We start from the raw sequence: 23957 nt of genomic DNA, 5'->3' as shown, positions 1-23957 counted from the left end.
AATCTCGAATAGAGGATTTGTATTTGAGGAGTAAATTTAATCGAAAGGTCGACCAAAGCTTGAGGAAACTTGGATCTTGCCTCAACGATCAACAGTTCTCACATTGAACACATGTAGACTTTTATGATTCGTAAAATTTGTTATTTTCATCTGAAAATACTGTTTTTCTTCTAGAAGCACTCAACTTTTGGAATCAACAATTAAACAGTATCTCTAAAAACTTCTTACCTTCTAAAAAGTTTGCAAAATCTGAGGCCCAGACCATCTATATGAGATCTAGAAAAAAATTAAAACATAGATATAATAACAAATATCGTGAAAAAAATGATAGTTTCTCTAATCATTTCATCAATCACATGAAGACTCTTTCAAAAAGTGCAAAATAAATCCATGGGTTCTTGGCCTAATATAGTGACAAGTCTCAACAAGCTTCACACAAAATTTTGACTTAGATCCATTGTATTATAGTAGAGCTCTAACAAACCACTCAGCCAATTTGTTTCGAAAAATATCTCAAATTAAGAATTAACACAAATCAAAAACAGAATGGAGGCTCTTAGTGGATTATATCCATCAGTTTCAGAGGCGATGATGAGAAGACGACGTATGTGCAGGAGTTCTTTTGTCAGTGTCAGTGTCAATGTCAATGTCAATGTCAATGTTAATGCTTCTGATTTAATTCATAGGTGCAGTGATTGATCTCATAAGTAACTATGTTTTTATGTCTTAAAAGAATCACTTTGGTTATTATGTTACTGAAGATAATGAGATATCCTTTCACTGACTAGCATGGTAAATATTTTATATTGATATTACTAAGAATATAAAGACCTTATTGGTCTTGATTACATGGTAAAAACCTCAACTGCACTCTTTATACCCGATGAAGACTTTCCAGCATTGGCTAATCCTCCAGGCGTCACTAAGAAACATCTTAAACATGCGATGCAATGGAAGACGCAGATGAAATTAAGCTAATCGATTCATGCAACTTTATTGGTTTCGTTTAGTGACATTTATATTGCATTTGAGCTGTAATTCTATGGAAAAATCTAGTTACGTTTGGCGTAACAACCAACCTGTCCATCAGACAAACCAACTAACTAATACAAGAAATCTACCGACGACGTTTTTCTTGTTTACTTAGATTTGTTATTTTTATTTTTAAGTAGTCACAAAATTCTAAGTCACAAGACACTTGCATATTTCCAAGCAACGTGCAACATTCATCTATGCAACATTTAGACTTTGGAATAAGTTGCATGAAGATTCTTACACATTGCCTTGCACCATGGCAAGCTGCCTTAACTGTATATTTAGCTGCAGTATTTTCCTATCTTGAGGGGTTTATCTCACCTATGAAGACTTTTGAATATCTGACTTGTCTTATGCTTTTTGATTTTTCTCTCTTTCCCACATATAAGATGTTCTTTAAACAAGTGGTTTTCGTTATTAACGCCCAGAGAACGTGGAATCATAAATAAAACTGGTGATACGGAAAATCCACCCTTCAAATATGTAAGACCAAAAAAAATTGGATGATAAATATTTATACTGAAATTATTCTTAGAAACTGAATTAATTCTCATACGATTGTGAACTTTTCGACTAATTCATAACACCAACCTGTTAATAAATAAAAGTAACAAATAAGTCTAAATGAATTTGGAACAAGTCACTAGTGAAAATAACTCACATACATGTCTAGGATTATCAATTGATTCGGTCTCATAAATTTCGTTTCAATAATGTTAGATGAATGTTAGATTCTCTAAAAAAAATCTACAGACGAATTCTTTTAGCTATATGAAGACGTACACCACAATATCTAGCTATGAATATTCATAAAACCCAGGCAAAACACCAGGAAATTTAGATTCTAAAGCTAGTGGAGGGACCTTGTGCTAGTAGGACAGTTGTACTTACAAAAGAAATTGAAATTCCAGAGGATATTGTCAAAGAAACAAAACATAACAAAAACTGGTTTCACTATGTGATTTAGTAAAATTTGATCCACGAGGTGTTTGAGGTTTTTCCAAACAAGTTCTCATTTATTTATTAACGAATCTATTCTATTTGACAAATCCACACAGTATACAAAGCCAGAGTAAGACATCTTATTTAGAACTACGAGAGTTGCTACTTAAGCTTTGAGATATGGCAACACTGATGTGAATATGTCAAATCTGACATTGACATCCATGAAGTTTGACATTTTTAATGCTGTCATACGAGTGCTATTTGAGTTGTTTACAGATACTTGAAATATTCATCTTGGTTAAAAATTGATCAACTCACTTGGACTTTTGGCGAGACACTGGTTTTCATAATACAATCGTAATCGGACTTTCGTACAGGAAACATCGATACTGTTATTGCAAGATCATCATCTGCCTTATACAATTTTAAATATTTATATAGGAGCTTCAGAGTATTAGAGTTTAAGCCTTAATTCTCCTTTTATCCATTTTTTTTGGCACTCTTCTCGGTTTTTTACTGATTCATTCTTGTATCGTTTTTCCTTTAGCTCCTTTCAGTGCTGGATGTTCTGGCGTAGTTTTCTTGGGTCTTTCCAGTTAATTGGCGCAAGAATAGAATGTATTCCGCGAATTCAGTTCGATTAATAAAGCTTATTTACTCCAAAAATCTAATCTTATAATCTGTTATTAGCTTTATTAGCGAATAAGTTGGACGTGCAGGGTTTTTACAACTCTATTATTAGTTATATTCGACTAATAAGTTCAATAAATTTAACAATCTTATTATTATTATTTCTTTTTATAACTATCAGTTAACACATATATGCGAATAAGATCCGTATCTTTTTTCGCATATCAGTATTTGAAACTTCTTGGCGCCTGATATATCCTTGAGAAGTTTCATATGCGAAAATTAACAATAATAGAATTTAATTTATTATATTTTCAACAGATACAGTAGGAGTTTTGATATTTTTCAAGTATCAGTATACGAATTAATTAATTAATCAAAGCTTTTCAATTTTATTTTCTAAGGAATATATCGAATATAAGCTGATATTTGTAATTTCCATTAAACCATTACAACGTCAATGGGAATGTTGAATATATCCTTGTGGAAATTCCTATCTGAATTAGTTAACACATTTAACAAAAACATGGATCCGTGTTGTAAATCAAATATTGAAATAAATTCATTTTTCACTCGGACATTCACATTCTCTCATGCTAAAACAAATTTTACTGTACAAATATTTTAAATTCATATATCAAATATAGAACATGGCGCCAATGAAACTCGAATGTCAAATATTTTCATATAATTTATTTATTTACATTTTATTCATAGGAATCGTTTAATCTTATTCATGAATAAATTTTCACAAATATCAAATTATTAAAATATTCGATGAAATGTTTGATATTCAAAAATTTGTGAATATAAAGACAGTAATTAATTATCTGAGGTGAATACAACCATCTTGCAAAGAAAGAACAATTGGAAATAAAATATTCAGAAAAACCAGATTCAAACATTCTAGAGCTTCTGTTTAACATCGTCATCCATGTTTATATCAACCAAAAAACTTACCAAACTTATGAGAAATAGAAAATAAATATCTAAATCAAGATTTTATTCCAATGCAAACGATGTGGTGTTGGTTATAGACTACGACGATGATCTCCAAAAACCAGCTTAATTGAAGAGTTCATAGTTAAGAAAATGTGTAATCAAGAACTTCTGATGGACATCGTACCTCACTTAAAACTTCCAAAGGCTCTTAGAAAATTAGAACAGACATCTTCACTCAATCCTTTCAACGTTACTGGGCGAGTTGTTTAAGCAGAGTAGTTGATTGTTGAGAAGCATCATCTTCGAGACTGCAGACTACTAAAAGATATTCTAACTTCAATTTTGACCATGTCAAGAATAAGTCATGGATCCAATGGTAGTTTTGGTGATCCGTGATGTCAAAAAGGCCTGCATTCAGAACATTCCAAGTTTTGTGCAAAGTGGTACGATTTCACAATCGACGAAGAGCTGAAAGAAGAGGTTTTAAGCTAAGACGGTAAATCGATAGAAGGCTCTAAGCTTCCCAAACATGCATTCTTAAATACCAAAATATTTAGTTTTGATGTTGTAAAGTTTGAATATGAATTTATAACCGATTAAGAGAAGCGAAAAATATATTTTGGGGTTCAGTAGAGACGTATCGTTGTAGTTAATGGTCCCAACATGTTACAGACAATTGCTTAAAGTAAAAAAATATTTTACGTCACGAGATATCGATCCTGTGATGGAAAACAAGGCAAGATGCAATCATGAATTTTATCAATTGCCGCTTTCTGCACCTTGTACCAACAAATTAGATTCTGCTGTTGTATTTGACTAGAAAACCAGAATAAATACTTAAAGGTCATAAAAAAAATTATCAGGTTAAAGTAAATAAGTTTGTCAGTGATTGGAATAAATTGTAGGCCGGTGAAAATAAACAAAATTAATGACAGTATTCACTTTAACGTTGCCGTAATTTTTTTTGTAAGTATATCTGATAACAATCAACAAACGAACGAAGCATACAGCATACTTCAACTCATCATTGATGAACTGAGGAATTTCTGTAATGTATAAATCAAACATACAAGGTAGTCAGTGTTTACGTCCTTTTTTCTCAGATAAAGTTGCTTAAAAGGAAGTTTCTTATCAAGTTCGGCTGCTATTCAAGATTGAATTTTTATCAACTAACTATTTTAAACAATTTCATACGGTTTTTAGAATATACCAGCTCTTCTATATGTTTTGAAACTATTACTAAAGAATTGCCAGTTAATTTGAAAATAATTATACGAGGTGTGGCTATTAAATAACGAAACTAGCACTGTTGTAGAAAAAGTAAGCATGCGCTAAAGGTTAGCCAGTGTCAGTTGTCAGCCTGAAGCCTACTCTTTCGAATACGACGTCTACCATGTCTATAGACAAACCAACGTAGCCGTTGCCTTCGGTTGCATAGAGGTTGTTTTGAAATTTCACATGTAACTTGGAAAAAATGCAACTAAAACCTACAATTTCGGTTTTTGTCAAGTGTTTGGAAATTTTTTTCGCGTCTACGAGTTTTGGGGTGATTTAAACGTTTCCAAGATGGCGTATAAGGTGTTCCAGTCACCCTTTCGCGTCAAAAGTAGATGGAAATATCGAAAACGTCGGAAATCTTGTTCGTTCTGACAGTGTGCTAAATATTCGTGCGATAAGTATGTGTGATTTCTACAATACAACATCACTATGTTAAACCACTCATCTTATTCGCCAGATATTGCACCGTGTGATTTCTACCTCTTTCTTAAGATCTAAATCTGCATTGAAAAGAACAAGATTTGAATCTATTGAAGCGGTGAAAGAAAAAGTAGCGTTCGTCCTAAAGGTATTTACAGAAAAATATTTCCTGTACTGTTTCGAACAATGGAAGATTAGTATGAAACGTTTTAGGGATGGATGAGGGGTATATATTGAAGACGATAATAAATAAATACATTTAATACCCACTCCTCGTATTAGTACCCTGAATAAAGGTAAAAATTACCTATAAGCTCGGATTTCGAAAAAACCTCCATCGATTTACACGAAATTTTTCACCTAAATTTAAAAAGTAAAGTTAGAAAAATCCACCCCTTATGTTAAAAATGGGGAAAATTCATTCTAGCATAGGTAATCGTCATTAATTAGATGAAATAAACATTTTCCAACATTTATATGCATGATTTATAGATTTAATTAATTTTTAAGACCTTTTAGCAGCCACTCCTTGAGTCGAAATGGAAAATCAGTTTGTTTAATCTTTATGATACAATTTTTCAATCACTGTGAAATTACAACCCTTAAAAAACACTCCCTTAATGCAGTGTCAGTGGAAAAATGAATTTTATGAAACTTTAATCATTTTAATGATACATGAAATGTTTTTATAAGCTATAATAGTTTCAATTATTTAGATATTTATTATTAGCCATGATAAACCTTACCAATATTATTCTTTCCACTTTCCCTAAATTACTCCTTGTACTCAAATTGACGAAAAAGCATAATTAAACGTTGGAAATAATTTTTTAAATGATTATGTAACATTTATAATAAAATTTATTAATTCAGAGGAAAATATGTTGGAATAAACAATAAAATATACGAAAAATTTATTCATTTTTTTTATTTAAATAATGTTTTATAGTACAATACATTTAATTTTTCACCCTTCATCACACTCTCTTTATTATTTATCAAAATACCTATTTGGAGTTGCAAAAAATCATTTTTAACTGAATACCGATTCAAATCACGTGTTCGCCATTTTGAATGTTCAAAATTTGCAAATATCCATCCACATTTCCATGAAATATCAATTTGATTCTGTTATTTTCACCCCAAATGAAGCAAAAACCAACAATTTTGTTGAAATCTAGTTCTACTATGCAATTTTTTACAAATTTACCCCTTAAAGCCGTCTCTGTAAAATAGGACAATGCGGCATATTAAAAAATTGGCGAATGCGCGACTAATTCGAATAGTGCATTAAAAATATAAATTAAACTATATTAATAAAATGAGTATATAAATTATATGTAAAATTTAAATTTATTGGGGGTATTTATCGAAATTTATCATCAGATGTCACATAACAAAAAAGAAAAAAATCAAATTATTCACATAAAATTCATAAGTTTTGCTCAAATGTTTCAGATCTTTTTATCATAAAATAGGTTTATACGTGTGTGAAACATTTCTAAAAATTTCCTGTTTCTTGTGTATGCTTGAAAACCTTTTAAATTTTCACAGTTAATTGTAGATTTGATGAGTCTTTAATCTATTTTCCAAATATTGAGATGTTTGTCCTATATAAACAGCATCACAATTACAAAGAACCTCATAGTGAATGCTTAAGTCTAAAAATTTTACCAATATCTTTACATAGAAAAAACTCAAAGCCGCTTATGTCGAAGACGAAATTGTGAATAAAAAAAAATACAATTACGAAATTTGAGAATTTTAAATTCCGTTTGCATAAAAAACCTTCTAGTCCATTACTTCGAAACGATTTCTTGATATCATCGTTGGAAAGTTTTAATGTCACATTCTGTAATATTTTTCGCTTATTTCCAAATTATTTGTTACAAGGTAAATTAACAGGAATTCGATATAAATTATGGGGAGACTCTCTATTACTGGGAAATCAAAACGTCTATTGCTATAATTCGAAATGAATGAAATATTGCCTTGAGCGACTCAATTAAGTAACTTTGAATTTATTTTTGTTTTAATAATAAATAAATAAACATATAATTCTCTTCATTGATTTACAATCCTGTGAAGAAATTAAAATATGATATCGTAAAGAAAACTTTGGGGAAAATAAAAAATGCTAACAATAAATATTGTGTTTTATTTAAAAATTCTGTTTTCCACAGGAGTGCCAGGCTTAAACCACACAGCTACTCCTATAGGACTGACGGCAACTAGTTAGTATTTTTTATTTGCTTTCTTAAAACAGGATTTGAATTTTCCAAAAATCGATGTCTATTTGATGCATTAACAGATAAATTTCCTTCTCTCCAGGGTGTTTGCCATTTCCTTTTGGTAATTTCATAGACAAATATGTGAAATAACTTTTTATTCTTATCATTAATTGCTTATTACATCGTCGATATCAATTTTTGGACTATATGTCATAATTTAGTTATTCTGATACTAAATTTCGAGTTTTCTTGAAACTTATTTCATTTATTACTTCTAAACTCTCTCTCTCCCACGACTCTCATGATTTTATTTCGCCCGAAAGCTGGTTTTTTAAGGTGACAATTTTTTTTATTCACACGTAACGTACCACCCGGTATAACGAGTGGTGCCGGATGATAAGGAATGCTGAAGGCAAACATAATGGTGGTTGAGTACACAACTAACACCGGTTGACCACTAGACTTGGCTTCTAAACCGCTAAAAGTGTTTGTCTACGCTTTCGTATTAGAAGCTTACTGCTACAGGCCATTCTCAGAAAAAATGTTAGTGGCGTTGTTTGAAAAGACAAATTTATTTATACACGCACTTATTGGACGATAAAAATATTTATTTGCTTTTGTGAGGACATCGAAGTTTTTTTGTTGAATCAAGCAGATTGCATATTCATTCATAATAATGGTAGGTAGACGTGCGTACCGGGATGCATCAAAATCAGTTAAATAAGCAATGAGAAGCGATATGTATATTGGAAAGTAAAGCAACACTTTCACAACTTTTAGAACACTTAAATCTTGTGATTACTTGGAACGTATACAGAGTGAGTTTTATGTATGGATCCCCTCAATTATTTCGGAAACGGCTTGTACGATTTTTATAAATTTTTGTCCTCCAAAGTCTTATGATACGGCTTTATTATTTCAAATGGATCACTCCGTATATTTTTCGCTTCTCGAAATCCTTAAGCAATAATCATTATTTTTAAGTGGCTATGACTTCTACAATAACAAATTCGACGTTTCAATAAATTATTATTGTTAAAAGTCACAATGGATCGTTTATCTGAAAAACAATTGTTGTTTTAATGACATTCGGATATTAATAATCTATATCCTAACCGAAATTCCTCAACAAGACCTACAAGATTTATCCATATCAGGGTGCAGAAAAACTGATCTTTAGATATTTGTACTAGACTAGACATATATCCAGGGAATTCCATCCATAAAAAGTAACGTTGCTTCGAGAATTGTCAGATAAAGATTTTTAAAGACGCAAAGAGTTTGCAGAAGGAAAAATATTACAATCGAAACGACCCAAGTAATATTATGTTTATAATTGACCAGATACTAGTAACGTATCAATCCTCATGAATTTGTTTTTATGTTTCCACCAGAAAAGTTTTAAATACCGAATCTTCATGTTAAATGGGTGCTAATTAAGCAGTTTTTGGAATTATTTCAAAATTATGGGGATTGTTTTAGATATATGTGTTCCAACGTTCCGAAATTGTCTGAAGCAAAGTTAAAAGAAGGGGTTTCCACTGGCCTCGACATGACATTGATGATGGAAGAAATCGATTCAGGAAATATTCTTCAGACAGGGTACAAGATGATATCGAAATTTCACTTCCAAGCAATCCCATATTGAATCCATAAAAAGTAACGGTGCTTCGAGAATTGTCAGATGAAGATTTTTAAAGACGCGACGAGTTTGCAGAAGGAAAAATGTTACAATCGAAACGACCCAAGTAATGTTATGTTTATAATTGACCAGATACTAGTCACGTATCAATCCTCATGAATTTGTTTTTATGTTTCCACCAGAAAAGTTTTAAATACCGAATCTTCATGTTAAATGGGTGCTAATTAAGCAGTTTTTGGAATTATTCCAAAATTATGGGGATTGTTTTAGATATATGTGTTCCAACGTTCCGAAATTGTCTGAAGCAAAATTAAAAGAAGGGGTTTCCACCGGCCTCGACATGACATTGATGATGGAAGAAATCGATTCAGGAAATATTCTTCAGACAGGGTACAAGATGATATCGAAATTTCACTTCCAAGCAATCCCATATTGAATCCATAAAAAGTAACGGTGCTTCGAGAATTGTCAGATGAAGATTTTTAAAGACGCGACGAGTTTGCAGAAGGAAAAATGTTACAATCGAAACGATCCAAGTAATGTTATGTTTATAATTGACCAGATACTAGTCACGTATCAATCCTCATGAATTTGTTTTTATGTTTCCACCAGAAAAGTTTTAAATACCGAATCTTCATGTTAAATGGGTGCTAATTAAGCAGTTTTTGGAATTATTCCAAAATTATGGGGATTGTTTTAGATATATGTGTTCCAACGTTCCGAAATTGTCTGAAGCAAGGCTAAAAGAAGGGGTTTCCACCGGCCTCGACATGACATTGATGATGGAAGAAATCGATTCAGGAAATATTCTTCAGACAGGGTACAAGATGATATCGAAATTTCACTTCCAAGCAATCCCATATTGAATCCATAAAAAGTAACGGTGCTTCGAGAATTGTCAGATGAAGATTTTTAAAGACGCGACGATTTTGCAGAAGGAAAAATGTTACAATCGAAACGACCCAAGTAATGTTATGTTTATAATTGAACAGATACTAGTCACGTATCAATCCTCATGAATTTGTTTTTATGTTTCCACCAGAAAAGTTTTAAATACCGAATCTTCATGTTAAATGGGTGCTAATTAAGCAGTTTTTGGAATTATTCCAAAATTATGGGGATTGTTTTAGATATATGTATTCCAACGTTCCGAAATTGTCTGAAGCAAGGCTAAAAGAAGGGGTTTCCACCGGCCTCGACATGACATTGATGATGGAAGAAATCGATTCAGGAAATATTCTTCAGACAGGGTGCAAGATGATATCGAAATTTCACTTCCAAGCAATCCCATATTGAATCCATAAAAAGTAACGGTGCTTCGAGAATTGTCAGATGAAGATTTTTATAGACGCGACGAGTTTGCAGAAGGAAAAATATTACAATCGAAACGACCCAAGTAATGTTATGTTTATAATTGACCAGATACTAGTCACGTATCAATCCTCATGAATTTGTTTTTATGTTTCCACCAGAAAAGTTTTAAATACCGAATCTTCATGTTAAATGGGTGCTAATTAAGCAGTTTTTGGAATTATTCCAAAATTATGGGGATTGTTTTAGATATATGTGTTCCAACGTTCCGAAATTGTCTGAAGCAAAGTCAAAAGAAGGGGTTTCCACTGGCCTCGACATGACTTTGATGATGGAAGAAATCGATTCAGGAAATATTCTTCAGACAGGGTGCAAGATAAGATGGAAATTTCACTTCTAGCAATCCCATATTGAATATTTTCCTAAAAACTTGGGTGTCTACAATGAAGCACAAAGTCAAAATTTTCACTAGGATGGAAGCTTAAGTGAAAAACCAAAAACAAGTTGGGAGAAACATCAAAGAAAAGAATAAACATTAAGTTGTATTAAAAAGTTAAATGAAAAATATAATTGTTGATGAGTTCTAATAAATATTATGTGTATGTTTGTTTTCTCATTAATGTGTTTTTAATTTGTAAAAAACCTATACGTCACGGAGAATAATGGAAGTTCTCTTCTTTTATACAGATCTGTGTAATCTGTTGTAATTTCAAGCATTAAGTGATAGTGATTATTTCAGTTAATGTAACTAATATCATTTTGTTTTTATTTGTGTGAAACTAAATAATGTATAAGTTGAGATATTTCAACAGTAAGTATTCGTAGTTTCGACTCATATCACATACACCAATCTTAGGTAAATATTTAATTAACTGTTGGTACTTCTTTTATTGTTTAAATTGGTAACGACTTGTTGAAAGTTAAACATGTTTCATAACCGCTGAAATGTGTTGTGGGATAAGATGACTTTTAGTCTCTAGTGTATCGAATATGGCCGTCGTATTTTAATAGTTGAAGTGACTAGTAGATCGAAGGTAGGACAAAACCTCGCTAAGAAGTGTATTTTACGAGCACTTACTATGAAAGACCTGCTATAAAAGAACGGCAACTAAATCAAAGCTTTTCATTAAAAAATTTCAGCATTTGGAATTGTCATGGATCAGAACCAAACTAGATGAATTTCCTTGTTTGTTTTGTATCGTTCTCAGTAAGTAACTTATGAGTGTCAGCAATTAGTAGCACTGTGTCCTCGAGGTTATAGAAAACGAATACCACTTGGCAAATTTGAATATATAAAGTATTGACTTGGTTTTTTCATTAATAAAATTTTTGAAATGCAACGTCAATTTTTACTATCACTAACTACAAATTTTAACAGTATTGTACGATTAGTAGCCACTACGTAGTTGGAAAATTCATTAAAGATCCGTTTTCTATTCACAAAAACATTCGGATAGGTCAAAAGTAAACTAAATAATGCTTCATTTTAGAAATTCAATTCTCTTTACAAATATCTGTATACATTTCGTTTTTAAAATCTTCAACTTTGAGATTGAAAACAAGAAATGAAAGAATAGAGTAACAAGCATCAATAATAAGAAAAATGGAGAAGAGCAGCTCTATTTTCATAATAAAAGCAAATAGACTTACAAGAGAAATTAAAGAAGGAAATACTATGAACAGAGGTAGGCCAAAAAGAAAGTAAATAGACCTCCTAAATTTTTCTTCTTCGGTACCTACCAGGTTCTTTTATATACGTATTAGTACTCACGGTTTGTTTTCTTATGTCTTTAATATCTAAACTTGGAGGATATATTTAAAAATTATCCTGTTTAACGAATGATTCACAAGCAGAACGAAGCGACAGTCGGCTTTTCCCTCTTTATATTCAAAAAATAATTTGTTCGCCGACCAACCCATCGCACTATGCTATAATTAAAGTATTTAAAACATCGTATAATCACGACTTTATGAGTTTATATGAAAATTATATCAAGTATTAATACAATATCAATCAAGTTAAATGGTATAGGCGTAATTTAACAACCGTAATCAAAAAGGTCGGCTAAAATATGGGCAGATTTCTGTCAATCAGCTTCATAAGTATTAGTACCAACTTGAGAATAATTTTTCATGTCGTGCTTCGTGTAATTTCAAGATAGATCAGCTCGTGAAATTGAAGGATTAATTAATAATTCGTTGAACGAATAAATCATCCACTGAAACTCACTATATAAAAAAAGTTGAGAAGATTTATGTCACGAACTAGGGATTATAAATCTGCCAAAGTGTCAACAGTCAACTATGAAAATCGCTGATTATATTTTTAGAAACAACAAATCGTTGAAAATGTCAACGTCATCCGTAACAACCTTAATCTTACCTAACCTATAAAAATTCAAACTGAACATAAATGCTTTCAAACCAAAGTATAATAAGAGTTAAAAACTAATTTTTCAATAACCCAATAACCAAGTCAAAAATTCCATCATTGACTATGTTCCACCAAGATGTGGCAAAACCTCTCAAGTACTTTGACTTCAATAAAACCACTGATCCACATGGAATACAAACAAACGTGTTGAAAAGATAGACAACTGCCCTAACAAGTCCGATAATTCGGATTTAAAGATCAAATCAGAAAACAAATATAAAATAATCACATAACCTCACTTTGTACTCAAATGGATGAAGTTGAAATTTTATTAGATAACATTGTTCTAGTTTTTACTGCCCCCCAAGTTTTCTCACATTATTCAATTATAATTTTATCATCGAGTATTTTATTGATGATGGCATTTTCAAGTTGTGTCGCGACAAATTGCCTGATTATACTATTCTATGGAAATGTCAATACTATTCGATTGACAAGTTTACTGTTATCATTTGTCAGTAGATATAGGTTATGTAATAGCTATTAATTGTATGTTTATCATAAAAGAGATTTTATACCAATAAAAATAAAAATTGGATACGATTTATAATAATATGAATAATTAAACTCCAAATAATATTTTTCTAAAATTTTTATAGCCGTTTACTTCATTATCTATTCAAGAATTTCTGTTGAATTGAGATTGATCTAATATGTGTAGCAACTATTCCATTTCTGTCGTATTTACAAAAAATCCCAGAGGTGAGTAACCCTACTAGCGGCATTAACAGGAATCGATTTCAGGAGGTCTGTGTTGACGTTCTGAAACACGTTTCAGTCATTCCAATAAGTGGCAGGCAGTTGTTTATATATAGCGATCGTAATTAGGAACAGCTGTCAATAGCTCTTCGATGGAGCTATCAATTCACATCATATCAAATCGTTTCGATCAGATCGGACCGCCGGCTCCGAATTTACATACGTACGGTGATTCATTTGTTTTTGTTATGTTGGAAACAATAAGGTGCGCTGCCAGTATGGTAGTGGGTAGGATTTGACGAAAATATTAATCACTAGTCACTTTTATTTTGTTTATTTTTTGTTTGTTGTCTCCTGTACGGCTACGAATAAGCATTGTTTAATTTAAATACGGGCTAGGCCAAAACATGATACAAAACAGACTCTTCAAGTTAACAACATATTTTACACTTCAATTTTACCTTTCATATTTTAGTCCAGGAACCGGAGCGAAAAGCTGATTGATGGAAAACACGAATAGCGATTACTAGTCGGGAAAAAAACGACACTCGAAAGGTCGACTATCGATAAAAGGTTCAGACAGTACGTATAGGCCAAGCAACGGGGATTTTTTCGTGACACAAATCTTAACAGGTAGCGAGTGGTGCCAATCGATAGAGTAAGTATACTTTTAAACTCGAGAAAATCGCGCGTTTGTTTGTTATTAACAAAAAACTGTAAATTTTCTGACTTTTTTTGGTTTGTTATTTATAAATCCGAAAGATTTGTAGGAATCGTTATGGTTGTAATACGAAAGTTGTAGAGAATTGGATAACGAAGAAAATGAGCTGTCGCGCGACTTCGTAGCTTGATTAGAAGCTGAGAAAACCCGGAAAAACTGGAAAATTCTCTCTTTTTTTTAAAAATTCATATCTCCGTCAATTTTTGACGTGGAGAGCCGAAACTTCGCAGAATGATAGAAGAACATATGCGCTTTATGCATGCAAAACCCTGTAACTGTACGATTATTAGTTTTGCCGTAACGGTTGTTTAAACAAATTAACGCGAAATTTTCCCGAGTCTCCTAGTGACACACGGATCGTTTAAATTCAATTTTGAAAACGGATTTCGAAAGAATGCGACTTCAGCTACACAATGTATATTCTGATTTTTCGAAAAAAAAAAAAGAAAAACTGTTTCAAATCCGACGTCAAAGATGACCGTTTTTCTTCGCGCGCCGCGAAATAGTCGAAGAGTGGGGGGAGCAGAGGCGGACACTTTTGTTGTATGGGAACCAAGCTATGACGGTTTAGGGGAAATAAAAGATGCGAGTGTAAGCGAGAGAGAAAGAGAGAGAGAGAGAGAGAGAGAAAGACAGACAGAGACAAAGAGAGACAGAGAGAGAAGACCCGAAAAAGAGACGCGGAAGATGATCATTGGATGCTCCGAAATGAGAAATAATTCAAATACAATGACGTGTTTCATACCGTAAGGAATTATATTTTACGAAAAAATTTATCAAAAATCCGAACGTCCTATATTTTATTTAACAATCGTAAAAAAAATCAGTGAGATTTATGAAATAATAGCAAAGAAATTCTAAAGATTAAAAACGAATGAGGCGGCATGCTACAAGCAGCGCGCAGCTATTACTATATATGCGCTGCTCTCCTCCGCCTCTGCTCCCCCCACTCTTCGACTATTTCGCGGCGCGCGAAGAAAAACGGTCATCTTTGACGTCGGATTTGAAACAGTTTTTCTTTTTTTTTTTTTAGAAAAATCAGAATATACATTGTGTAGCTGAGGTCGCATTCTTTCGAAATCCGTTTTCAAAATTGAATTTAAACGATCCGTGTGTCACTAGGAGACTCGGGAAAATTTCGCGTTAATTTGTTTAAACAACCGTTACGGCAAAACTAATAATCGTACAGTTACAGGGTTTTGCATGCATAAAGCGCATATGTTCTTCTATCATTCTGCGAAGTTTCGGCTCTCCACGTCAAAAATTGATGGAGATATGAATTTTTAAAAAAAAGAGAGAATTTTCCAGTTTTTCCGGGTTTTCTCAGCTTCTAATCAAGCTACGAAGTCGCGCGACAGCTCATTTTCTTCGTTATCCAATTCTCTACAACTTTCGTATTACAACCATAACGATTCCTACAAATCTTTCGGATTTATAAATAACAAACCAAAAAAAGTCAGAAAATTTACAGTTTTTTGTTAATAACAAACAAACGCGCGATTTTCTCGAGTTTAAAAGTATACTGTTTTGATGGGGGCAACTTACTCTATCGATTGGCACCACTCGCTACCTGTTAAGATTTGTGTCACGAAACCCTATATACAGGCTGCCCCGTTGCTTGGCCTAGTAAATCATACCAGAAGACTCGTTGATGGCAAAACGACTAGTTCGTGAAGAAAATGGAAATTAGAAAAAGATCAATTTGGAAAGTTCAATTTCGTTGGCGAAAGATTTCCAAGCTATGATCATCGATGATTCTTCAATAACGTTCTTTTTTAACACGCTTACATCTTCACCTGTATATGGGTTTGTTTATTTGTAATTATCCTTTGGACTCCTTTCGTCCGAGAGAGGATTCGAACCTCCGATTTCCGTGTTGGAAAAAAAGCACTTCCACAACCTAACCATCTACAACGTTATGGTTCGATAGAAGTTTAGACGAGATGTAGGTATATAAGTAGCGAAATCATTATACAAGGGTGCATTAATGCATTTTCCCTTTTTATTTGTTTGCCTTTAGTTTCTACTTTTTTACATAACGAATTATGATACGTTTTTCACTCGTGTGGAACTGTCCACGACAAAGTTAATTTTACCGTGTAGGTATATTCAAATAATCAAAAAGACGATATATTCCCGTGTATAGTGAAAATTCGAATAAAAAAACATACATATTGCTAAGAGATACTGACGTGAAAGATCTGGATCAACCCTAATTTTATTCTCGGTTCTTTTTACTTCAAACCGACCAAGAAATTAAATTTTTTGAAATGAATGGCAGAATTTAATTATCAATGCTTTTAAAAGGTTAAAAGTGAGTGAAGGATTATTGTGAGAAATATCATTTATCATATAACAACATATCGTGAAGCGAGGGTGTCAAGAGGCGCTCACACCTCATCAGTTACGTTCCTAGTTGATACAACTTTTTTATTTACATTTTTTTTTTACTGGTAATCGTTAGCGGAACCTATTTTTGCATATCATTAGTACGTAACGAATTTTTTACAAAATTTGTATTTGTAAACGTTAAAAAGCGGTTCATAAATTGAGTCGATAAGTTAGTAAATAAATAAATAAATTGTAGAAGTTGTAGGCATCTTAGTGGTTTCAATTTTAAAATTATAATAGAGATTTTGCGGGTATGTTTCGACGAGTTTTTGCATTTGTCGTAACCATGGATCAAATGTTGATTCATCACTGTAGGCCAAATACCAAACATCACAAGAAAATAGTGAGTTTCATGGGGTACATCCACGGTAAACAAGATCAACGTGGATTTATCCACCTATATGATCATAACGTTGTTGCGTGATCTATTTCATTACATTATTTAGATTGAAAAAGCTACAAACCATCAATGGTGAATAGTATGGCAATTTATTCAGTCGATTCGATGAAAATTTCAAAGAAAAATGCTTGCTTGTTCAAAACAAGTATAAATGCAATTCAAAGGTGTAGTTTCCATGGCAAAAATCCATGAATTCTGTTATTAGGCTCTTCTATTGTCCGGCTTCAGCACTTAGTAACTAGTACTTATTACCAAACCAGAAGATATGACTCTTCGGATCCAGATTTGATCCTACGTTTGAAGGCATGTAATGAACAAATAGTTATTCCGATGGTGACGCACCCTAGATTGTGATTTAGTTACTTTTCCTTAATTTTAATCTTATTTGATAAATTCTACAACTATGGGAATTATCTCAAACAATAATCGAAATATGACGCATCAAAATCAGTAGAGGTTTGCGCTTGCTTCATGGCAAAGCTCCAGTCCCCGCTGCTTCGCTTTCCAAGACTACTGTACACGAATGTGGATTCATAGAGATAGAAAACCCACCATATAACCCTGATTTGGCCCCGTCAGACTATTGTTTGTTGATGGTAGAGTTAAGGGGTGAAACATTTTCATGGAATATGGTTATTATTTATTTTTAATAACAAGAGATCTCCTGAACATATTTTCAAAGCACATTATACGTTTAAAGAGTTTCGTATTTCTTCCTGATGGTTAATTTCGATTTAAAATATAGTGTGGAAATATTTAGAAGATGAAACACATGTAATAAATACTATTAAAAATATAGTATATTGTGTTTAGATTTCTGAAATGGAACAATTATTTTAGAAAGCTGTTCTTAACATACTAATATCAATACTAGAAGAATTGATTGCGGAAATACTGAAAATATTTGTATCATACCCTGTACAGAAACAATTTTTCGAAATATCTTAACGATTTGTTCAATTTTTTACCAAATCGTCGAGTACTTTCTTTAACAAGTATCTACTTCTGATAACAATGAAAATATTGAAAATTGTTGCGTATGTGTTTTGAATTGGTACCGTATTTTAACTATACATAGCATTGGAATGCAAATTGACAATAAGTATTGATATATACGCGTAAGAGCAATCGACTATCTCTGTTAACAATTAATCGAAACGTATTGCCTTCGACACAATACAAATGCAGATTGATAGATCTGCTTCTTGCTACCTACTAGAAGCTGAAGTTGCTGCGTCGCTATCAATAAACAAAGTAAATAGGCCAGATGGAGTGAATAAATTGAAATAAAATAGCGATTTGTGTGAAAAGCAACGAAGAGAAATTAAGGATAAAACAATAATGGTGATAATGTATCCGAAATTATATATTTCCAAGTATGATTAAAACAATTATTTCTTCCGGTACTTGGTATGGTTTTAAAAATTAGTTTCTTTAGGTTTTATAAATCAATTTTTGTTCATTTATGATTTAGTTTTGTCATAAAGATCAAGAAACAGAATAATATCTCGATATTATTCTGATTATAGGTTAGGTTAAATTAGATCCATTGTGTTTCTCTTTATTTTTCACTATTTGAAAACTTTGTTAACTAGCTTACTACCCACATATATTTACTTAATTCTGAAGCCTTACGAATCATTACGTCGGCTCCTTTTTCCACAACAGTTTCCATTTTCTCTATCTTGAGTCTTTTTTTTAAATTCCCACCATCTTATTCCTCGATTTTCCTTATATCGAGATCCTCCTTGGTATTCTTTTCTTTTGTCTCTGTAAACTCGTGCTTCATACATTCTCCTTATTAAGGGTAACATGGCCAAACCCTCTCAATTGACCTTCTTCCACCAATTTTGTTTTGAATTTGTTTTAAATTAGTCTTTTGTTGGTATTTCCTTTTTGTCTAGAAACCACCCTCATACACTTTCCCTATTATTTTGAAAGAATTTTTCACTTCCTCTAATTCTAATTCTGCAATATCTTCTATTACCAAAAATTAAACTGGTTGACTTTGATCCCGAACTGGACTAAAACTTCACAGATAATAAACAAGTGAAGTGATCTACAAGTATTTTATAATTGAATATTAAAAAGCATTGGCGTAAGTTGACATAAAGTATGTGTTCTGCTATTTCGATCTTAAACGATAAAAGATAATTCATCGGTTGTGAAAGAGCAGAAACGCATTAGTTGTAACAGGTGCGAGTTAAATAGATTCATTCATTTAGGAGCGGACGAAACTAAATAAAATTTCTACTGTTCGATTAAGTATGTATGTAGGAAGGAACTTTGTGAAAAAAGTTCAAAAAGTAAAATCAAAAACTGCAAGTTTGAAATTTGACAAAAACTTTTGGAAAAATATAATAACATCAATAATTATTTTCGCAATCGCATATTAACGGTTAAATTTACCTTTTATTTTGGTTCATGTGTCTATGGAGGCCTCATTTGGTCGGAGCCGCGTGGTCGAATTTTTTTCGACCGGAACAAGAAGCGAGTCGGTCGATAAGCGTCGGCACACTGACTGACCCGTTACAATAACGACGTCGTCGACGACGACGTCGGATCTCAACGACGGCGACGCGATGCCTTCTTGTTTCATACTTCTCCCACATACAGAGTCATACTTTCGTAAATTATCAAATTTTCTATGAAGCATCGTCTCTCCATTCCTATTGTTTCCACTTGAATATATATATTTGGTACCCTAACATGCCACATTTTCTTCCGATGATACTGAAGATTTTTAATGATAAAAATCTTCGTCTTCGAATTCATACGCTTCAAGGTGTAGTGGTGTGAAGCTACGTAGTGTCTCTAGCTCCAAGAGAATGTAGATAGAAGTTTCGTCCTGCAATCTCTGTTAAATCTAGCGACTCAAGTACCCATTAAAGCGACAGCGCCTCGACAGTTCTCTTCTATGGTTATAGCTTTCCGAAAGTGTCTACATTCTTTTCCAATGCTTCCTCTATGGTTCTGTAATTGATACCACAAATGGATTCAGGCCCTGTGGAGGGTTTATCTGCCCCTACTATAGGGAGTCTTTCAGCTATTTTCTTCTCCTCCACTCCAGTGGAAGGGAAATTGCAGAGCTCGTAACTTGTCTAGGCTTAGAGCTCTAATTGCTGCTTGGCTATCGGACAGGATGATGATCTCCTATCTCCCATTCTATGGCTTCAGAGTGTTTGGTTCTAATGCTGTACACTCCTATTCCAGTTCCGTATTCAATTTGATCCCAATTGCAGCTGCAGCTGGAACTTAGTATTGCGGTAGATTTCCTTCTCGGCGCTCCGCACTGAGGCATATCCCAGATTTGATAAATTTTATTTGACGATTTTGCCTTATTAATTCCTTCTCTGAGTGATGTTTTTCCCAACAGACTTACTTCTTGTAATAGAGCTGTTGGGCATTATCTCACGGCCTCGGTTATTTATCTGTCGTCTTAGTTAAATTCTTGTTCTATCACAATTTTTGCTTTCCTATTTGTTTTAATACCTAACCTAACCTAACCAATTACACTTTGCTCCTCATTTTAATAGTAATTAGAAGTATAAACGTACTTTACGAATAAATTACAGACACTTTTTTTTAATATATTATTATAGACAAAAATATCTACTCTGTAAGAACATTTCTTTTTAAATTTTGGTGACATCAATATAAATGAACATTTAAAAATGTACGTTCGAGATATATAGACAGCCCTGTACTTTTCAAAGTTTCGAAAGAACTTTTTAACTGAGACGTTAGTTATCCGCATTTACAGTTCAAAACTTTATGTGGGACGGAATATATCTATTGTTTGTCGGTATACAGATAAAAAGTTTCCTAGACTGACTAGTTTATAACCTGCTGGAGAATAACAGGGTTGAATAACACCTACGTTTGACAACGAAAATTCGCGTTCGATGCTCCCATTTATTTGATAGTAGTCCCATTTTTTGGTCGTAGTATTGTCTACGAAACCAACATTCTAATTAATATTACATTTTACCTTCTAAATAAGATTTAGCGCGATGAAATTGAGAAAATTTCTATACCAAAACGCCACTGACGAATGCCCCAATAGTTTTAGTACAAAATGAAGACTAGATGTTGATGGATTCGAGTAACTCTTCATCGTTGATATTTTCTTTTTCATCATCATTCATTGTTATTCATTAATTTGGACAAAACTTCGGATAAAACAAATAATTTCAGAAAATTTAAAATTTAAGGTTATGCAAAATCATCGAAGTAAAACTGTCAACTGTCAACATTGAAGTTAAAGTTGTCTACTCTAGAGCGTCCCGAAAGTGTTTTGCACTACGGAACTGTCACTTTCACTACATGGAACACTCAAAACGCAACTTTCGGTATGTAAATGAATACAGAACGAACAGCTTAATGACATTGTTAATGTCAGATGTCAAAAGGAATTTCTAAACCTACCCATATTTGATTTTTTGCATTGAATGTTTCTGCATAAAATACTATGATTTTAGAAAATGCCAACTATGTCAAGTAAATAAACAATTTTCTGTTCAATTACATTAGAGATTCTAGACTGTCTTTTAATTTCCATTTTAACCTTTGACAATTTGATAAAAAACCTTTAGAATATTAGTGTTTTTAGAAGATCTCCACCAAATCAGACAGATTTGTCGTCTTGCAAAGGTTCTTGATTCGAGAACATAACCCAACGACAACAATTTTTTTTTTGTTTCTATACAGGGTGTTTCGGAACACACTGAATAAGTTATTATACAGTTTTTATGTTTCGTGTTATCAATAACAAGATAAATGAAAATCCAAAAAATAAGATGGTTGGAGCATACTGAAAGTATACAAGGAAATTGATTTGCAAAATGAGGTATTGAGAGAAGGTAAGACGGTACAAGAAGGAGATGGAGACCAAAGAAAAAAATTACTGGATGCAGATTTGAAGGATACAAACTGTGGAGAAAATTGTGAAAAATCTTCAAGTTGTGATAAGTTACATAGAAAAAGCTCTTTTCAGAATTTTGTCAAGAAGAATGCAACGGATTTTGAGGAACTTGGTTTAAAGGACATTGCGATTTCTATGCACAGGTAAATCATATTCATACTCCAAGTAAAAATCAGTCTTTTTAGTAAGATGTGGTTTATTCAACAAATTACATCCATTTCATGATAATTTTATCAATAATAAGACTTCTTTACCAATTTAATCAATAGAAATATGCCTTTCTTCTTGAATATGTCCGCATCCGCCTTTTCGCAAATCTATTTTGAAGTTCTTTAGTCCATATTGAAGAGCAAACTCACCACCTACATTGTAAATTAAGAACAGATCTTTGCATTGCCGATGTTTACACACCAGGTAAAAATTCAATACTTTGATACTACTTGAAGTATTCCGTCGTGGTAGAGATGGAAATTTAATTCCAATACCAATAAAAACTTCCAGTGTTATTTATAAATATGCTTTTATCTGATGTTGGTTAGTAATCCTGACAAAACATTACGATATTATTACTATCATCGGTCTTTAATAAGTGTCCAAAATTTCAAATTGATTCCACGATTTGAAGTATTTCAAAATAGAGTTAAAAAAGTTTGGACATATCTTCAATCATTTCTAAAGGAAACTACCGAAAACGCGAGTAGTCACTACCAAACTATTATATCAAAACAACGATAACGTTTTTCTACAAGAGAGCCACTTCAATGAAAAATACTGTTAGTAGTTATGGCATTAATTCACTTTAAACTGCCCAGTTATTTGGAATGAACAAGTATTGAATTTCATTAGCTATGTTGCCAAGTTATGATAATGACTCTGCATTGTTAAGTTTGCTCGTCTGAAAAATTAATGGGATATAATTTCCAGAGAACTACAGTTAAGTTGCATGGAATCGAATTTAATAAAACTTGAAATCGAAACAAAAACCTTATACCGGATAATTCGATTAAGACGAGCTTATTTAATGAACCATCCTGTATATTTTCATATTTTCACAAGCTTCTTACTAGCAATTTTTAATGAAATGTATCTTATCAATCGCTAGATGTCTGTAAAATTGATTCATTGTGTTGAATATTTTTGTTTTTGAGATAAGATGTTGCCGAATCCTACTGGAACTTCAAACTCATAATTGGCACATTAGAATTTATTATTTTGGTGTATGGGTTAACAAATTCAAAAAGAACTTACTCAATAATACAAGTAGAATGCTCAATAACAAGGAAACTTGTGAACTGAGCACTGATTGCAATGATAGGTTGCCACAACGAGTAATGGAAAAGAAACCTAGTAGCTAAAGACGTAAAGGATAACCAACTCTAAGATGGGAGATACGGATGGATATACGATGTAAAATGGATAGAGACTATTGAAGAAAGAAACGCTCCTTAATAAACTTCTAGTGATTACGTGATTCAATGAAAGTATTTCCGGGAATGTCTTACTATAATGACCAAGGAATATCTTCCTGGAAATTGTGGTAAAGAGTCAGATGAGGTTCTAGAATTTCTCGACTACATTGTTATGGGTTCTATTACCCCCAATGGTGTAGACATAACTGGTAATCATTACCAAAAACCTTAGCGTTCCATTTCAAATTTCGCAATAGTTATTTTTGACATTAGATGTTCTGGATTAAAAAAATTCAAACACAGACATCCTTGTCTGTCTATAAACTCTTTGTAAGGATTCTGTAAACCACTGAGTTGTTATTTTTATGTTTATCAATGAGAAATATTCTCATAATCTTGCCATTCTGTTATCCTGTGCTTTGGTATCTTCATGTTGGATCTGCCTTGTACAACTTGTGTCAAATCATCAGAAGCATATTTTTATATAACGTTTTTTATTCAAATTAGACTATAAATCAAGAAAAGTTATCTATTAAAATATAAAT

The 23957-nt window shown here is 32.5% G+C and overlaps 1 protein-coding gene across 1 annotated transcript in view; it reads right to left on the bottom strand.

Annotated features, from left to right (window-relative positions):
• Positions 1-19602, bottom strand: part of LOC130445800 (uncharacterized) — a 111891-nt gene extending 92289 nt beyond the window's left edge. Inside the window, exons 1-2 of the mRNA XM_056781682.1 lie at positions 19489-19602; positions 229-276 (exon numbers count right to left, since the gene is read on the bottom strand). Of these exons, the coding sequence (XP_056637660.1) occupies positions 229-276; positions 19489-19505 (65 nt within the window). The 5' untranslated portion in view covers positions 19506-19602. The remainder of the gene's footprint in view (positions 1-228; positions 277-19488) is intronic.
• Between the last annotated feature and the right edge of the window lie 4355 nt (positions 19603-23957).

Source organism: Diorhabda sublineata, chromosome 6, assembly GCF_026230105.1.
Source record: "Diorhabda sublineata isolate icDioSubl1.1 chromosome 6, icDioSubl1.1, whole genome shotgun sequence".
NCBI lineage: Eukaryota > Metazoa > Arthropoda > Insecta > Coleoptera > Chrysomelidae > Diorhabda > Diorhabda sublineata.
The sequence above is the reverse complement of the archived record's forward strand: the minus strand, read 5'-3'. Positions and strand labels throughout refer to the sequence as shown.